This window comes from Melospiza melodia, chromosome 3 (assembly GCF_035770615.1).
Source record: "Melospiza melodia melodia isolate bMelMel2 chromosome 3, bMelMel2.pri, whole genome shotgun sequence".
Classification (NCBI taxonomy): Eukaryota; Metazoa; Chordata; class Aves; order Passeriformes; family Passerellidae; genus Melospiza; species Melospiza melodia.
This window is the reverse complement of record NC_086196.1, coordinates 72,343,700-72,360,765: the sequence shown is the minus strand read 5'-3', so window position 1 is coordinate 72,360,765 and position 17,066 is coordinate 72,343,700. Positions and strand designations below refer to the sequence as shown.

General features: G+C 37.6%; 1 protein-coding gene across 6 annotated transcripts in view; it reads left to right on the top strand.

Annotated features, from left to right (window-relative positions):
- Positions 1–15,996, top strand: part of EPRS1 (glutamyl-prolyl-tRNA synthetase 1) — a 37,531-nt gene extending 21,535 nt beyond the window's left edge. For 2 of the 6 annotated variants that reach the window (XM_063152226.1, XM_063152225.1), the window contains 17 exons: positions 112–486; positions 1,364–1,594; positions 2,267–2,515; positions 3,093–3,323; positions 3,658–3,923; positions 4,930–4,981; positions 5,834–6,043; positions 6,175–6,247; positions 7,021–7,100; positions 7,425–7,526; positions 8,096–8,251; positions 8,401–8,598; positions 8,923–9,096; positions 11,370–11,530; positions 12,934–13,012; positions 15,271–15,335; positions 15,621–15,996. In XM_063152226.1, coding sequence (XP_063008296.1) covers positions 112–486; positions 1,364–1,594; positions 2,267–2,515; positions 3,093–3,323; positions 3,658–3,923; positions 4,930–4,981; positions 5,834–6,043; positions 6,175–6,247; positions 7,021–7,100; positions 7,425–7,526; positions 8,096–8,251; positions 8,401–8,598; positions 8,923–9,096; positions 11,370–11,530; positions 12,934–13,012; positions 15,271–15,335; positions 15,621–15,771 — 2,853 coding nt within the window. In that variant the 3' untranslated portion in view covers positions 15,772–15,996. The remainder of the gene's footprint in view (positions 1–111; positions 487–1,363; positions 1,595–2,266; positions 2,516–3,092; positions 3,324–3,657; positions 3,924–4,929; positions 4,982–5,833; positions 6,044–6,174; positions 6,248–7,020; positions 7,101–7,424; positions 7,527–8,095; positions 8,252–8,400; positions 8,599–8,922; positions 9,097–11,369; positions 11,531–12,933; positions 13,013–15,270; positions 15,336–15,620) is intronic. The other 4 variants (XM_063152227.1, XM_063152228.1, XM_063152230.1 and 1 more) reach the window with 2 other exon arrangements.
- Positions 15,997–17,066: the final 1,070 nt, after the last annotated feature.

The following is a 17,066-nucleotide window of genomic DNA, read 5'->3' as shown; positions in this document are numbered from 1 at the left end:
GTTTAGGAAAGTACCATGAAATGTGTGTGTGTGTGTGTGTGTATATATATACTATACATCTCTTTCTGTATGAGATTACATGCTGAATACTTGGCTTCTTTTTTTTTTAAGGCTAGTTCAGCTGTAAAAGGAAAATCTGCTCCAGCTGTTGGTCATACCTCTACTCCAGCCTGTGCTGAATCATCTGAAGGTCACTTGATCATCTACAACAAGGTGGCTGCACAGGGTGATGTAGTTCGTGACTTGAAGGCTAAGAAGGCAGCAAAGGAAGATATTGATAAAGCTGTGAAACAACTGCTGGCCTTGAAAGCAGAATACAAGGAGAAGACAGGCCAGGAGTATAAGCCAGGAAATCCTCCAGTATCTGGAACTGCACAGTCATCAAAGCCTGAGACCTCTGGTACCTTGGACAGTAAAGCCCTGTATGATAAAGTAGCAGAACAAGGAGAAGTGGTCCGAAAACTGAAAGCTGAGAAAGCGTCTAAGGTGATGATCAAAACAACCGTGTGGTTTTGTCTGGGTTTGCATAGCCCATTGTTCTCTCTCTGTGGAGGTGAATGGGTGCTTATGGATCCAGAGATTTTGTAGTAGTCATCATTTGGACTGGACTCTGTTCTGTCAAGACTTGTGTTTTCCAAAACTCATTTCTTCAGTTAGTTTTGTATGACCAAGTTTGTATTGGTGAATTCCTGTATTTCTTAGGCTGGTGCTCTGAAACATGGACCAAATTTACCCAACAGCAAGAGTTGATTAACTATCCAAATCAAGTCCTTGAGATTTAAATGCCTTGGCAATTCTTCATTTCTTTAACTTGGTATGGTCAAATTATGTGACTTCTCATAATTTGAATTGGATTGAATTGTTGCTGTTTAGACCTTGAAAAAAAGCTCCAAAATGGGAAAGGAAAGATCCAAATGCCACAGATGTTTTTGAGAATCTTCCTGTATGTAACTGTACATAGCAAACATAGCTACTATTAGCTGTGTTATTTTCTTTCTTTTTAATGCAGTGCAAGAAGAGAGGGAAAATAACATAGTTTGCCCAGTGGTTAAATAATGTTGATAGTAGTAGTATCTTGATGGCACTATAAAATTGAAATAAATGAGAAAATCTAAATTAATTTATTGTTACAATTTTACTTAGGACAGTTAGGGTTGTACATCCCTTAAGAGGAATTACTTTGTTAAAATAGGAAATTAGTAGAGAAAACTTCTCTGAATAACTCCACTATGTACTTAGGAAAACTGAATAGGTGCACATAAACTGCAGGTCTTTTTATGAAAGTATTTATGGTATTCTTGAGAATCTTATGTCTCTATATCTTTGTTCCTCCTTCTTTCTGCCCCTTCCTTTCTTCTTTCAGGATGAGATAGGTGCTGCTGTGGAAGTCCTTTTATCCCTAAAGGCAGAATATAAACGACAGACAGGCCAGGAGTACAAGCCTGGAAGCCCACCTGTGGCCTTTGTCCCTCCTCAGTGTTCTCCTGTTCCCACTCCTCCATCCCCATGTCCAGTAGACAGCAAGGCTCTGTACAGCAGAGTAGCTCAACAAGGAGATGTGGTCCGCAAACTCAAATCGGAGAAAGCTTCAAAGGTGTTCTACCTGTGCATACTTCTGAGTGGAGCAGTGTCCTCATTTTAGGCTAAAACCCAATGGCAGGTTTTGTGAAATTTGAGGAGCAGAATTTCTAAGCTAGTTCCATGAAGTGCTTTCCCAAATTCTCTTGAGCTGATGATATGGCTGACTGCATGAGTTATGTGTTAGTGCATGGAAAATAAATAAGTTCTTTTTTTAGTCATACAAGATAAGTGAAGCAGAATATAGGCAGTACCTTGAAAGAAGAGCTGTAACTTGGAAGCAGAATGGCAGCAATAGATTTGGGAATTAACTGATCATGACCAAAGAACCATTATTTATTCAGAGTCTGTATATTTGCTGCTATTCTCCAGTGTGCAGCTCATGGACTGCTATAACTGGAGGGGACTAAGTCACCTAAATGGGAGGCTTTTATGGCACAGAAATCAGCCCTTACCTACACTACCTGATTTGGTCCTTTGGTATACAACTTGTAGGTATTCTGGCTAAAAAGTTTTACCACAGAACTTAGTAATAACAGCTTATACTCACAGGATGGCTCTAGAAGTTTTATTGCAACAGCTGTGTTAGTGCCATTCTAGTAATTTGTGTTATCTCAGCTATTGTGTTACACCTCTACCCTTATTTCTACCCTTATCTGCAACTGCTGTTTTTTCTCTCTTGCTTCAGGAACAAATAGATGAGGCTGTGAAAATTCTTTTAAACCTAAAAGCAGAATATAAACAAAAGACAGGTCAAGAGTACAAGCCTGGAAATCCACCCTCAATGCCTCCTTGTCTATCTTCCACTGCACTTCCATCTCCTGTCTGCTGCAGTAACTTGGCAAGCTGTAGCTTAGTGGATGGCAAAGCACTTTATGATACTGTAGCTGAGCAAGGGGAAGTGGTTCGCAGACTCAAGGCAGAGAAAGCTTCCAAGGTACAATGGGCATTAGAGTGAGCAATTGTAATTGTAATCACATTTGGCCACTGGGGGGAAATCTTTCACCAAGTAGTGATCAAGCTCCCCTATGTCCAGGTCATGCAGGCTCTGATAACATCAAACAGAGCTGTTCTGGTGCTGGATACTTTCCTGACTCAGTTGTACAAAGTCAAACTTAACCTCTCATATCTAGGTGAATAGGCACGAGCGTGGCAGATATTGACCCTGCAGAAGTGTTTAATGTATTTTACTATCCCTTGCTGTATTTGGGACGAGTGACTGTTCAACTACCTAGTGTGCTGCAGCAATAGCAAGACCTTTCAAAATGAGACAGATTCAGTGATGGTTGTGGAAAAGAACACAAGACAAACCTGCAGCTTTTTAGGTGCTTCTGGGGGGCAGGGGGGTTTCTGCCTGTATTTCCACCTTGCAAAATTAGTTTTGGTGTTGGGTTGTTTTTGGGGGGCTTTTTTGTTGGTTGGTTAGGTTGGTTTCGTAGCCTGATAATCAATGCTTCTGGCCAGTTCTCTCTTTAATTCTCACCAGTAAATCTTGCTATTTGTCCTCCACACAGGATCAAATAGACCAAGCAGTAAAACTCCTCCTTTCTCTGAAAGCTGACTACAAGGAAAAGACTGGGCAGGAGTACAAGCCAGGACAACCACCAGCAGCTCAGGGGACTTTGCCTCAGACATCAAACACGGTACCCAGTGGTCCAGACACTCCTGAAGCTAAAGCCCTGTTTAGCAAAGTAGCTCTTCAAGGAGATGAAGTTAGGAAATTAAAAGCAGAAAAAGCAGACAAGGTAATAATATACACTGTAGTGTAAAAATGTAATATATGTATTTAAATCTAAAACTGTCTTTGAAATTCAGTGTGATTATGGGAATTAAAAATGTAAAAATTCTACACCTTTAAAATAGGCAGCATTTGAATTCTGAGATCTGAATCGTTCTTTTAAAATTAAATATGCTGTCAGGTATGATCCTATAAATGTAAGCACATTGACGTTAAGTACTGATTTATGCAGATTTTTCTGCCAACAGTCAGTGAATGTCCATAAAGCCATATAGAATTTTTTTTTATAGAGCTATAGTATTCCTGTCATTTCTCTATATTCTTCTACTTTCTTCTTCAAGGAAAAGATAGATGTGGCTGTTAAAGAACTTCTTCAATTGAAGGCCCAGTATAAGTCTGTTGCAGGAGTTGACTATAAACCAGTGTCTGCTAGTGGTGTAGATGACAAAGACAAAAAGAAGAAAGAGAAGGAGAACAAGTCTGAAAAGCAGAGTAAGCAACAGAAGCATAATGATGGCCCCAAAAAAGAACCTTTGCAAGGACAGAGTGGGAATGAGCGCTCCTCAAATGGATCAGGAGAGGGCCAAGGCCCTAAGAAACAAACCAGGTAAAGATGCAATCTCTAATCTTATTGGATAGAACCATCAACTGTCTACCTCTGCTCAGATTTAGAGTGTGATACATTTCTCATTTCACTTGAAGGTGGGGACATTTGTAAAATAACTGTATTGATTTTCATCTTCAGGATTGAGCCAAAGCAAGTTACCAAAGTTCATTTAGTGTCAGCTGTGCCTCAGCATCCTGTATTGTTACTGTCACTGGGAACTTTTTGTGCTTATTATTTGCTTCTGTAAATGTACTGCTGTGTCTTGCTGAGAGTTTAGAGGTCTTTTTACAGCATGTATTATGCATCACTATGTATTTACTGTTTTATATACATAAACAATATATTAGAGACAAGAGATGTGGTTATTTTGTATAGAAATAATGCCAGAAAAAATGTATTTCCCTCCTTGAAAACCTCTCTGTTTGTAGAGATGTAAAACCTTTACTTTTGTGTTTTGTCATTTGAATCTGGTGAGTTTAACCTTCTTTAGAATCTTGTAGGTTTATTGGTTGTCTTTATTTTGAGGTAGGGTCAGTTTTCTCTCTCAAACAGTGTGACTGACCATTCACATGAATGGTGAATTTGAGTTGCAGGTCTTTCCTGAAATTTTAGCTACTGGCTAGGTAGGAAATGTTTAAAATAAAGAGTAAAACAGCTTACACACAGGTCTGGTTAACCTTAGGTTCTTACTGGACTGCTTACTGGTGGTTGAGTTTTTTAATGTGTTGCTGTGAGGTTCTTTGATACAGCCATAGTGAGAATTGGAAGTATTCAAACCATACTAAATAATTGGAACTGTTCATTAAATATTAATATTAAATATTCTTGTTAGGATAAGGAAATACTAGCAACTCCCACCAGCCAAAACTTAGCCTTTTGATGTAAAACTACAACATTCTCTTCCACCTTATTATTCCATATCTCCTGCCCCAAAAGAGAAGAGAAAGAAAAAGGTTAGGATAGGATTCATGACTAAATGCTGAATGGTTCTTTTGTCATACCATAGGCTGGGTCTAGAAGCTAAGAAAGAAGAAAATCTTTCAGAGTGGTTCTCTCAGGTAAGTGCACATCAGTTTGATTTGATTGTTTCATTCTGTTATAAATCAATGTGTGTTTGGGATTTACATCCTGATTGAGTTTCTTTTTGTTTTTTCAATACAAAGCAAAGTATTTGCTCTTTTCTATGTCTTATGTTATCATGGTCTTAAATAGAAATGCCTTGCAGTGAAGATCTGAATAAATTTAATAAGCTGTAAAAAGGGTGAGTGTCAACCACCCAACCTTATTATATATAATACATATGGTTTCCTTGTTTCATACCTGAATTCCTCTTTTTAAAGAGTAAAACACTTAGTTGAAATGATAAGAATTTCACAGACTTGAAAGTTTTATTTCAGCTCCAGGTGATGCATAACAGAAGTGAATATCTGTTGATACTTAAAAATTTTGCTGGCTTGTGAGATTGAAAACAACCCAGGTCGAGATGATTCGTTTTGATTAGTCTTGTTATGAGAGACTGTAAGTAGCTGTCAGTGGTGTACATTTCCTGTCAGTAGTATAATTTTTGCCTGTATTCCAAGAAATAAAAGTCTTTTCTGACATGAGCTAGAGACATTTCTTACACGAGTGCAGTTTTTTTTTGTTCCTGGAAAGCAGCTATAGTCTCTTACTTGGGTTCATGAAATTCAGTTTTAGTTAAGTGTTTACAGTATTCAGACCTATTATTAAGCTTAGTGTTCCTGGTTAACCTTCTCTAGGTAACACAAATGACCCTAAATTATATCTTAGCTGCTAACAATTTGAGCAGTTTTAAGTAGGAGATTCTCTTGAGTTGCATGACACACACTTGAATTACTGAATGTTCTCTGTGCACAAACTGAAACTTCAGCCTCTGATTAATCTTTTGCAAGGTGATCACAAAATCAGAGATGATTGAATACTACGATGTCAGTGGCTGTTACATTCTTCGTCCTTGGGCTCATGCTATTTGGGAAGCCATCAAAGACTTCTTTGATGCAGAGATCAAGAAACTTGGAGTGGAAAACTGCTACTTCCCCATGTTTGTGTCCCAGGCTGCCTTAGAGACGGAGAAGTCTCATATTGCTGACTTTGCTCCTGAGGTACGCTTCAACACTTCATTTTAATCTGACTGTAAGAAAACCCAACCACTTAGACTGCAGCTGGGTATAAAGTAAGTTTGGGATTAGAGTATATTTTCCCAAACTTGTTTTTTATTTTCTCCTTTTTTTAGGTTGCTTGGGTCACAAGATCTGGGAAAACAGAGCTGGCTGAACCAATTGCTATACGTCCCACAAGTGAAACAGGTGTGTCTCTTTTCATGTAGTTTGGCTGTAAACTTATCTGTGAAGTTCTATGTAGAGTGTAGCTGGTAGACAGAAGAGTCCTTTCTGAAAAGTGGAGGCCCCAATTTTTCAGAATGTTTTCTGTAACTCCTTAGGAAAATTTCTTAATCTTGTTGCTGCTTATAGCAAATCCACATTATATGTTCCCTTAAATAGACATTTTTAGGAAATGCATACTTTTTCAGAATTTTTTTGATTAATATCCTGAAGACTGACTTACTTTGTCTGAAAACACATTTGATTATTTGGTTTATAGTGTTTATAAGAAATTTTTTCAACTCATGATTCACTTCAGTTTTGCATGTGTTTTGACTGTAACTGTTCATCTGAGTAATTTAAATAAGCCTTTTTAGACCTAAGACTGGGTGAGTTTTTAATTGAGTCAGGTGTAGCAAAGCATCCTGAAATCTTGAGGTCAGGGAGTTCCTAGTTGTGAGCCCAGGTGTATTTACCATACTGTAAGCCAGCAATTCAAACCCAGTGTCATTAAATAATAAGCTCTGGATTGTACTTTGACCAGCAGCAACCAAGCTCTTTTGCAGAGTCTTGGGATGAAGTGGAAGTACTCTGGTGAAAATATTATGTATTAAGACAAAAAAATCTGTTTTAAAGTAACTGAAACATGAAAGCATAATTCTCACAGCAGAGAATGTTAAGCTTATATGTAGCAAAAGGAAAAGTTTGACATAAATGTCTTTATTGTGTGGAGACTCAAAGCTGCTTTCTTTTTACAGTAATGTATCCTTCCTATGCAAAGTGGGTGCAGTCACACAGGGATCTTCCTATCAAGCTTAATCAGTGGTGCAGTGTTGTGGTATGTGTACACAATTCCTGACTACCTCTTCTTATCACAAGTACAGTGTAGGACAGTTATTCTCTGTGGACTTGGCATAATCATAATGATCACAGCACATATTTTAAGGCAAAATTGTTACCATGGTTTATATGATATGTTTTTCTCAGTGTTTCTCATAAAACATTCTTCATCAATGTATGTAGTTGATTGTATTAAGTAGAAATCTGACTAGTTGGCTTTTTTATCTTTATTGAAGGTTTTCTCATACTTGCTTATAAACATTATTTGTAAGAATAATTGGACACTTCATAGTGTTAATTTTGTTTGCTTCTGCCCCTCCAGCGCTGGGAGTTCAAACATCCCCAGCCTTTCCTTCGCACTCGTGAGTTCCTTTGGCAGGAGGGTCACACAGCATTTGCAACATATGAAGAAGCAGCAGAGGAGGTAAAAACAAATGCACTGGTGCTTCTCCTTTCAGGAAGTTACCTTACTCCATAGCAACACAAACAAATCTTTGTACTGAGATCTCAAGGATATCTTTTTTTTTGAGCGCCCTCGTGAAAAATGCCAAGTTTATTAGAACCAATTTTTTTACCAGATGTAACTCATTTCTGATGCTTCATTCTCTACAAACAATATGGGGGATTTGAAGAGTGTGATATATAGTGTGTGCTTACCTTAAAATGATTTTTCTTAAAAATACTTAAAAATCAGCTTTCCTTAAAAATTTAAATAATGCATCCACGTGTTTACTGCCAGAAGTTTTAAAACTCTCTTTGTGCAGTTTTAAAACTTTTTTCCTTGTTTTTCTGTCATGACTTGTAGTTGTTGCTTTTTGACTCAGGGAAAATAACATCCAAAGGTTGAAGTAATTGAAAAAAATCTTAGTTTCTAAACATAGTTTTGAGAAAGTGTTAAATCTTGGAGATTTCAGACTCTGTCACATAAAAATATTTCAAGATTTAACAAATGCTAAATACTGAGTAATTCTGAAAATTGCTTGTTTCTCATAGGTGCTGCAGATACTTGATCTCTATGCTCGGGTGTATGAGGATCTCTTGGCAATACCTGTTGTGAAAGGAAGAAAGACAGAGAAGGAGAAGTTTGCTGGAGGGGATTATACAACCACTTTAGAGGCATTTATATCTGCCAGTGGAAGAGCTATCCAGGTATTTACTTTATTATTATTATTAATAATAATCTATAATATAATAATATAATATTTTTCTCATTAAATATAGGAAGATAAATATTTAAACTGATACTTCATAAACTTAACTTTCCATTGAATAGAATTTTCTGTGTGCATCTATTTCAGGGAGCAACGTCACATCATTTAGGGCAGAATTTCTCAAAGATGTTTGAAATTGTGTTTGAAGACCCAAAGAAGCCAGGAGAAAAACAGTTTGCTTATCAGAATTCCTGGGGCATTACCACTCGGACTATTGGCGTAATGACAATGATTCATGGAGATAACATGGGATTGGTACTCCCACCTCGTGTAGCCTGTATTCAGGTGTGTAAAAATGCCTTAAACTGCTTTAGTTTCCTTTCTTGTCTTGGAATTCATAGGTGTTTCATGTCAGGCAGCTGGAACACTTAATATAGGATGGAGCTGTCTAGTTACAGAGTAGCTGTGTGAAGTCCCCTTTGATATTTCATCCATTTGAAGTAATGTTACCTGTACCATTAGTATGAAAAGTGAAATGTGTCCTTCATTTCTGAGAGCATGAAGGAAATTACTGGAACAGAGGGCCACAATATTGGTTTCAAGTTTTTTATAACTATGAGCTCATTTTTTTTTTTTTGTAGCATAAAGTACATGTCCTTTCTATTGCAGGTTGTAATTATTCCCTGTGGTATCACAAACTCTCTTTCTGAAGAGGACAGAGAGGCTCTGTTGAAGAAATGTAATGAATATCGTAGCAGGCTGCTTGCTGTAAGCATCCGTGTCCGGGCTGATTTAAGAGACAACTACTCACCTGGCTGGAAGTTCAACCACTGGGAACTAAAGGTACTTTTCTTGCCAGGAGGGGTTTTGAAGCCTAGGTGAGGGGAATATATGAGGTATGCTATGTGTGCCCTCTGTTCTGAAAGCAGATGTGTTCTGTAAATGAAAATCTGCTGCCTGATAATCAGTGATCGCTTTAGTGAATAAATGAAGGAAAAGTGTTTTCAGAGATTTGTTCTGTTTGCTAGGATTTGCATGTCATTAGGGATTTTTAAACCTCCAGGGCTCTACTTACATACCTAGAAATTTAAATTAGAAGCATAAATTAGTTGCATTTTTAGAAATGTGTACTAATACTTCAGTATGTCCTGACTCACAGCAGAGCCTTCTGTGCATACAGCAGAACAGAGAAGATAAACCTGCAGTGTCAGAAAAGAAAGGAGCACTTTTTTTGTTTCAATATTGCCATGTTCCCCTCATACAGCACTTGAGAGGAACAGTTCTGCTTCCTCTAATATAAGAGGCTTTTATAAAACAGAAATAGTGAGCAGAATAAAACAGTGGCAATAATGGTAATTAAAAATTGAATGACGTGTTTAGTGTTCGTTTGGAATCTTATTTTTATTCTGAATTTAAAATCAGTTTCAATATGTTAATCTTCCAAGTAACCTGATAGAAGTGACCCAATTTGTTCAAAATTCCTGTTGTCCCAAGGTTCTCTTCCCTTTGTGTAACCTTTTTTTTTTTTAATGGACCTCTAGTACTGTAAAGCTATGTTGGAAAACTTTCTAAATAAAATTGGGTTTTTCAAGGCGGCACACAGCACAGGGTAAACTTGATGTTTTTCACAAAATCTACTAATGTGTCTAGTATAATACCTAAACTGCAACTTCAGGCTCATTGCAGGAACAATACACTTCTTTTATTGAGTGTATAAGGAATTTTGTAGGGTAAAAAATACAAAGGTGCTGGAATAAGAAGAATTAACTGGAAAATATTTTGCCTTATGCACTTGTCAGTGTAGCAGACTCCTGATGTTACTTCCTAAAAGAACCAAGTCAGTGGTACTTCTTTTGTATTGTCTGGTGTTAGTTCCACTGCTTTCTTGGGAAATCTTCCTAAGGGACCATGAACTATTCTTTCACTTAGTAATATTACTATCAGAAGTACTAGATACTCCCTTCTAAGTTTTTATTATGGAAACAATGCTTTGTGGGCATAAACTAGAATGTTCAGTTTGAATTGCTTGTTAATAACAGTTTTGAGTAGCTCTTTATGTAGTAGATAGTAGATGTAGTATTAGATAGTTCATTGATCAGATGGATTTTACTGTATTATTCACCTTTTTAGCATAATTAAGGTAGTGGAGGCAGAGGGAGTGTAGGGAATCACTTGGTAGCTGTGAACCTGAGGAGATTCCAGAGTACACAGTGCTTAGAAAGCTTGGTACAGGTTTTGATTCTCCTGTTCATCTTTTGAACACTGTGGAATGGTTTTAGCTTATAAACCTACTGATTCAGTTTCGTTGAGGGAGAGGGGGGGAGCAATCCTCCCAAACGTATTTTTATTCACTCTTTTCATTTCCTGTGGAAGAGTGTGTACCCTCTGGGATACATGTTGGGATGTAGAGAAAGTAAGTTACACAGTAGACTCTTAACTGACTCTTTTCAGTAACATGGAAAATCTTTTTGCCTGATGGTGTAAGGGGGACGAGAAATTACATCTTACCACCAAAGTTTATCAACTTTAATATGATAAACTTTGATGAACTCTGAATTACTTGAAATTACTTACTTTGCTAAAACAATTAGCTGTTTGTAGTCAAATATTCAATGCAATTAATGTTCATATTAGGGCTGTAATTAACAGAACTTTTGCTGTTTGCTGTTAAAACAATACCTGTTGAATGCTATTGAAAGCATTCTTTGAAAACAGAATTAAATGTGTTAATGGGTGAACTAGAACATTATAATTATAATTATAATTAGTGTGGAAGTCTTAATTGTTCAGACTTAAAAAATCCGATTTGCAGTATGTGGGATAACTTAGTGCAGTTTCAGCAGTGCCTCAGTATTACTTGCATGCTGGCACTGATGCAGTCACCAAGCTAGTGAAGCAGGGTAGAATGCACAAGTGAAAAGAATGTGGGTGGGAAAGACAGAAATTCATTAAAGCTTTGGAATATATTGTGATTTTTTTTCCAAAGAAACTTAAATATATCAAGTGAGTCTATACTAAGACTGGACTTTCAAACAAACAAAAAGCCACAGAGAGAAAATGAACTATTGTGAAAATTCCTTCTTCATCCTAACTATGAATTCTTTTTTTCCACAAAGGGTGTCCCAGTCAGAGTTGAAGTGGGACCACGAGACATGAAGAGCCAACAGTTTGTAGCTGTGCGAAGAGACACAGGGCAGAAGCTGACATTGTCTGAACATGAAGCAGAAGAGAAACTTAAACAGATCTTGGAGGAGATCCATGCAAACCTTTACAGCAGGTAAACTAAGAGTTACAGTAAATGGCTCTGCTAATCACAGATGCCCTTCATTTGTCAGAAGAACTTCTCACATTAATGGTTTATCTGTAGAGAAGGACAGGTTAGGCTCATCTTCCTGTTTGTGTTGTATAATGTTCTACCTCTTAAACTCCTTCACATTCAGCAATATGAATGTGTGAGCTGCCTGTTGTTCTTAAGAAACAGAAGGTAAAAGGTTGTGGACTTACTTTAAAAAATACATCCATGAGTTCACATGTATTATTAATAAATAGATACACCATAAACATACCATAAATAAGTGTGACCCATTGGTCATTATGTGACCAGTGACCTTAACGCTGCCCAAGGAAGGGCAGCAGAGGTGGTGAAGGGTGTAGAGCACAAATCCTGTGAAGAGTGGCTGAGGGAGTGGAGGGGTGTTTCTTCTGGAGATAAGGAAGCTTAGGGGGAACATTATCACTCTCTACAACTACCTGGAAGGAGGTGTAATCAGGTGAGAGTTGGTCTCTTCTTCCTGGTAACATGTGACAGAATAAGAGGAAATGATCTCAGGGTGAGCCAGGGGAGGTTTAGATTGGGCATTGGAAAAAATTTATTCACTGCAGCTTTGGTGAAGCATTGAAACAGGCTGCCCAGCACAGTCATGGAATACTCATCCATGGAAGTGTTCAGAAAACATATAAATGTGCTTCTGGGCATGGTTTAGTTGTGGGCCTGGCAGTGTTGGCTTAGTGGAAGGACTCAGTGATCTTAGAGGTCTTTTCCGGCCTAAATAATTCTATGATCCTGTGTACAGGACTCCTTTGTGAAAGATGCTTTTGGTGCAGAATTTTGAAGGACACAAAGCTGTCCAAGTAACTTCAGTAGCTGAAGTTCTGTGTCCAGAAGTGTATTTTAAGACCCTATTGTCCTTCACAGGATTGCTTTCTTGTAAGCAATCAAATACTTTTGAAACTATTTTTTGCCGTTACTGCAAATGCCAAAATCCCTCACAGGTCTTCACTGCAGAATGTTGCTCGTAAGTCCACTGAGAAGTACAGGGTGTTGACATGGCACTGTGGCAGATGAGCTTTTCTATTTCCTTCTCTAGTGATAAAAATTGTTTACAGGCAGAATATTTTTACCTAGTTCAAAAGCATCTTGTGATTTAGATTTAGAAGATAATTTTAAAAGCAAAATACACATCTATGGTTTTTATTTCTGTCTGCTTCAGGTCAGTGTTTAACTGATGGGCACAACAGTGTGAATGAGCACAGTGAAATGTGTGGCAACCCATCAGCAATTAATCAAAATTTTACCTCCTTGAGGATCAGTAGTAGAAAGACATCTGAAAACGCAGCTCATTGGGCCAGTGAGTTTATGTGAATAAATCTGCCCTGACTGAATTTTTTTCCTTTTCTTAGAGCGTCTGAGGACCTAAAAAGTCATATGGTGGTGGCCAGTAATATGGAGGACTTTCAAAAAGAGCTTGATTCAGGAAAGGTAAGGGGATTTACCACTTCTATTCTTATGCTTCATGCCCTTTTTATCCATTAAAAGTAATGGCTTTATCAGAGTATGCTTGTAAGAGAGTAATGTAAACATTTCATTCAGGTTACAATAACCTCACTGTCATTCTAATGCAGTGAGAAAACACTTACTAAGTCTCATATAAGTGTCCAGCTAAGAGTTTAAAGTACAAGCTTTTTACGTCAAGGAAGTTTTACCTTTATGACCTGAGTAGAAGCCATTGAGTTCATTAAGAATTACTGCAAGTCAGTAACCTCCTTGAATTTATAGTAAAAATAATCCATCACGTGGATGAGTGAGCTCTACTGATCTAAACATCTGTGAAAAGGTACTGAAGTTTAGATGGGAGATTAAGTCTTCAGCACAGAATTCAGCTGCTGTTTCTTTTACAAAGAACTGGTGAGAGAAATTTTTAACCCTGAAATTCTGTCACAGATCAGGTTGGGAAATTGTTTATGTGTTTGGATTATTGTGTTCAAAAGGTAGAATCCCCAACATTACTTAGTAAGTTTGTCTGTTTTATAGAGAGAGATCAGGGGGTTGTGTACCAATTAGATCCACTCTGAAAATTTCCTGATGAAAAATGTGCAATGTGCAAATACTCTGTTAAACTTCAAAAATAATTTAAAGTTATTCCTGGTTAGGCTTGACCTTCCATTATACTATTTTCTTTTATTTCTCTTGCACTTAAATTCAATTTAGAACAATATTTAAAGGAACAATGATGAACTTCAGAGGAGGGACTGATTTAGCAATGTCCAGCACTCGCTGTTGTGTGCAGCTAGATTCTAGATATGACAAAGAGAATTAAGCTGTTTTTATAATGCTTAGAATTCTAATGTAATCTAAATGTAGTTAAGCTTGGAAATGTGAACAAATAATTTTATATTCCATGTTGGACACTTCCGCTGTTTTGGTACTTAGGTTATATGAATTTATTATGAGCTGCATCTGAATTGAAAAAAAAATTGAAAAAATCTGCCACTTGGTGTTTGTTTCACTCTCTACCTATTTTTGTTGTATTAACATAATTTTATAGCATATGTATTCTGAATTACTTGAAATTGCACTCTATTAGCACTGACTGCTGTTTAGGATGAAAATTTTTAAGATTAAATAAGTGTTCCTGTTTAATTCCTGCCGCTGTTTTTCCCTTAATGGAATTGCAGACTCTTAGCTCTTTAAAAATGTGGACTGTTTTTCATTTCACTAACAAAAGACTAATGCAAGAACAGTGTAGTAGAGTGGTAATAGTTCCTTTTTTCAGTTACAAGAAAGTGAAGCTATAAAGTGAAGTCTACTAAAGGCGTGTTCCAGTTAATGACAAATAGAGAATTTTGCAGTAAGAATGTAAATTAGGTGAAAGAAAGATGCACTGAGTAAACCTTATTCACAGTTTGGATACAATTAAAATGAATGAAGGCTGAATTTAGTAGCAGAGGTTGCCCTCAGCTATCAGCATTTCATTAGTGTTCAAATGTTTGTGGGGGGTGTCTTTTTAACAATAATGCTACCTCTAGGTAGTAAACTGAATTTTCTCTGTGGAAGTCCATTAAAAATAAAATAAAAAAAAATCAGTAAAGTTGAATATGAAACTAGGGGCAAGAGATCTGCTCCAATAGCTAAGAGTAGTACAGAGAGGAGTGTGTGACATTATTATTTCAGCCTTACTCTCTCAATTTTCTTCAGTTAAGCTAAGTGAAGGGAAGAGCAGGAAGCTGCACACCCACCCCCATGCCCCCAGAGAAAAGTGCTGTTGGCTGTTCTGTTTTCTTAAAATAATGTATGCTCAGAAAAAATGAAAATTCATAGTAATGGAATTAAAATGGGAACTTTTTTAGGGCACTGTCTTACAGTGTATAAGGTGAGCATTTGCTCAGTAGTTTGAAAATTTTAAACTTTTCCTGAAAAACAGAATATTTGATAAAAAAGAGTTTTTATACTTTGCACCGAAGAAAGATGTATTTGGTTAAAAAAAAAAAAAGATTTAAATTTAAATGGTGCTTTGGTTTGTGTAGGATTCTCCGTACTGCACTGTGGAGGGATGACTGTTCTTATCTATTGCTCTGATGAAGAAGAGCTATTGAAATTAATTTGTAACAATTGGAACTTTTCCCAGTTTGAGATCTGTGTATGAGATCTGAAGGTTTAGGAATCTTTCAGAAACAAAGATGATTTTTCTACATGTTTAACTGTTGGGTTTTTCCTCTCCCCTCCTCTCCTCCCTTCAGATTGTACAAATCCCTTTCTGTGGGGAAATTGAGTGCGAGGATTGGATCAAGAAGACCACAGCCAGGTAAAATATAACTGAGGGTATATACCAAGATCAAAATCAAAATGGTTTGAATACAAAACAGATATGCAAGATGCCTTTGGGTATAACACTTATGTACAGACTCCTGCTGTCCTACATAATTCAGTGTATTTACTTCCTTAGCTCTGGAACTTTGAGAATAATTAATGCAGTTTTAAGATTTATGTATAAATGACTTATGTAAAAAAACCACTTTATTGCACTTTTATTTTTAATAGAAATATTTATTTATGAATATATTTATTTATTAATATCCTTTTGTTTCAGGGATCAAGATCTTGAGCCTGGTGCTCCATCCATGGGAGCAAAAAGCCTCTGCATACCCTTCCAGCCACTCTGTGAGCTCCAGCCTGGAGCAAGATGTGTGTGCGGCAAAAGCCCTGCCAAGTTCTACACCCTCTTTGGTCGTAGTTACTAAATCACTAGTGAAAGAACCTTCTCCTTTATCTGTGAATTGAACTTTTTTTAACAAGACTGAAATAGCCCCTTAAACTTCAATCAGTTTTGTGACCTTTTTAAATAATTCAAAGACAAAGCCATAAACCATAACCTGGCTCCCCAATGGTCAGTCTTAGGCTAGCAGTAATTCACAGACTTTTCTGTAAACATCTCCGATAAAATAAAGATGTATTGTGAGCTGTAACATGCTGTGATGGGTTTTTTCTGTGTTGCCCAGTAGGGAGGAATAGGTATCCTTTGCTCATGTCTTTTTGGTGCATGTGTTTCCTTCTACATTGAGAAAGTGCTTGAAAGGTTGGAGAGAATGTGATAAAAACTACAGTACACTTCAGCGTGCTCACATCTACTTTCTAGATAAAACATCTTCTTTTTATTTTGCCTTCAAATTTTCCAGTAGAGACTTGCTGCAAACCTGTAGGTATAGTAATTACTACCTTTAGAAAACTCATCTCTGAAGCCAGGTCTTTCAAGGAATATTTTCATAAAAACATAAAATCATAAATGGCTTGGAAGGGGCCTTAAAGATCATCTTGCTCCAACTCCCCTGCTGTGACAGGGACACCTTCCACTAGACCAGGTTGCTCAGATCCCCATCCAGCCTGGCCTTGAACACTTGCAGGCATGGAGCATCCACACCTTCCCTGCACAACATGTTCCAGTGCCTCACCACACTCGCAGTCAAGAGTTCCCTCCCAGCATCTCACCTGAACCTGCTCTCTTTCAATTTAAAGCCATTCCCCCTTATCCTATCACTACCTGCCCTTGTAAGTCCCTCTACAGGTTTCCTGTAGGCTCCATCAGGGACTGGAAGGTGCTCTAAGGTCTCCCTGAAGCCTTCTCTGCTCCAGGCTGAGCAACCCCAACTCTCAGCCTGTCTGCACAGGAGAGGTGCTCCATACCTCTGGGTCTCTCTATCACCCTTCTCTGCACTCATTCCAATAGCTCTGCATTGTTCTGATGTTGAGGCCCCAGAGCTGGACACAGCACGCTGGGTGGGGTCTCACGAGAGCAGGGGTAGATGGAAATAATCACCTCCCACATTTTCACCCCCTTGTAAAGCAAGTTTGAAAGATTAAATAACACCTTGTAGCAAAGTGCAGGTGGCGGCCATTTCTTGCAGATATTTTGCCAAGCCCTGTTTTACTTATTTTGCAAACTGGCTTTTTAATGGCTGTCTGACAGTGATACTGCAATGAGTAATGCAAAGGCAGTCTGAAGATAAGTTCAGTGCTAGTGATTTTAGCCTGTGGTTAT